Genomic DNA, 1233 nt, shown 5'->3' on the forward strand with positions numbered 1-1233 from the left:
CAGAGTCATTTTCGACTCTGTGAGAATCAGACTGCAATTAGCGATTCCTCACCCATCCCCCTCCCGTCCGATTTCAGCGACTGCCGCCGCGGTGCCGGGTCGGCCGAAGGACCGATGACGGCTTTTGGAAATTTATGCGCTCGCTCCGCGCGACTTTGCCCAATGTAACTCATCGAGCAACGAAATTCGCGTCCCTGTCACACCGAATCGATCGCCGACACACAATTGTCGTCGGAAACGGACAATTTCTCGTCGCCTGCTTGATCGACCGTCTGTTTGTTTCCGGACTTCGTAGCGGAGAGTGTGCCGGAGGAAAAACAATCCTAAATCTTACCCCCGAGATCGGTGGGAGGGAAGTCCTGACACAAAGTCGAGACACGGTCAGCACGGTACTCCGTTTCTCGCCGCTTGTATATATGTGCGCGCTTGTCCTCAATACATAATTTTCAACATATATATCTACGGCGGCAACAGCAGCAGCAGCAGCAGCAGCAGCAGCTCAGAGAAAACAATAGTAATAAAGAAGAAGATAGTAATAAAGAAAGCTCAATGTTCCTCGGCGATCGAAGTCCCATAATCGATCGTTGCAATTCGTTATTCTCGCTCAACGTTAGTCTCAATATCGCTAGCCGCTCACAGAGACGATTCGATCATGTCATTTCGTAATATCCTGCGAAAGTGCATCGAGAAGACGCGCCGCATGATCGTTCACGCGCTCAAGAGATGAACCGCCGCCGTGTAGACCAAAATCGCGAGTTATCGCAAACGTGGATTATCGGCGTGCCTGTCGAAGGATGTCGAAGCTGATTTGTCACTTCCGTACTTCGGGCACGGATTGATCGAAAAAGGGAAATTCGGAGAAACTGGAGCCGAAGGCAATCGAGGGCGGATTTCTGCGCGGCCATGACCAAGTACGGCTTCGCCAGACTGGCTCTATGGCGGCCGAGGCGATCCATGACCTCTCAACCGTCGAACAACCAGGAAAACAACCCTCTAATGTATGCTATAATTGTACTTTGCACTCCAATATGTATAAAGGGTGTACCGAAAGTCACACGCTTTCGCTTTGGCAACAAGAAAATTACACTGAGAGAAAGCAGTAGTAGCAACTATGAAGGTGATAAGTTTCATATCTAATATTAACATACATAATTTAATAAATTAATGTTTATATAAAACTTGTATTTGCTATTAAGTTGCCATCGGTATGTCTTCTTTTCTGAATGTGGAATT

At 47.8% G+C, this 1233-nt stretch overlaps 1 protein-coding gene across 1 annotated transcript in view; it reads left to right on the plus strand.

The window, feature by feature from the left end:
* Nucleotides 1-764: 764 nt before the first annotated feature.
* Nucleotides 765-1233, plus strand: part of LOC108753728 — a 35639-nt gene continuing 35170 nt past the window's right edge. The window contains exon 1 of the mRNA XM_018495590.1: nt 765-998. Coding sequence (XP_018351092.1) covers nt 904-998 — 95 coding nt within the window. The 5' untranslated portion in view covers nt 765-903. The remainder of the gene's footprint in view (nt 999-1233) is intronic.

Source organism: Trachymyrmex septentrionalis, unplaced genomic scaffold (genome assembly GCF_001594115.1).
Source record: "Trachymyrmex septentrionalis isolate Tsep2-gDNA-1 unplaced genomic scaffold, Tsep1.0 scaffold71, whole genome shotgun sequence".
NCBI classification, from domain to species: Eukaryota; Metazoa; Arthropoda; class Insecta; order Hymenoptera; family Formicidae; genus Trachymyrmex; species Trachymyrmex septentrionalis.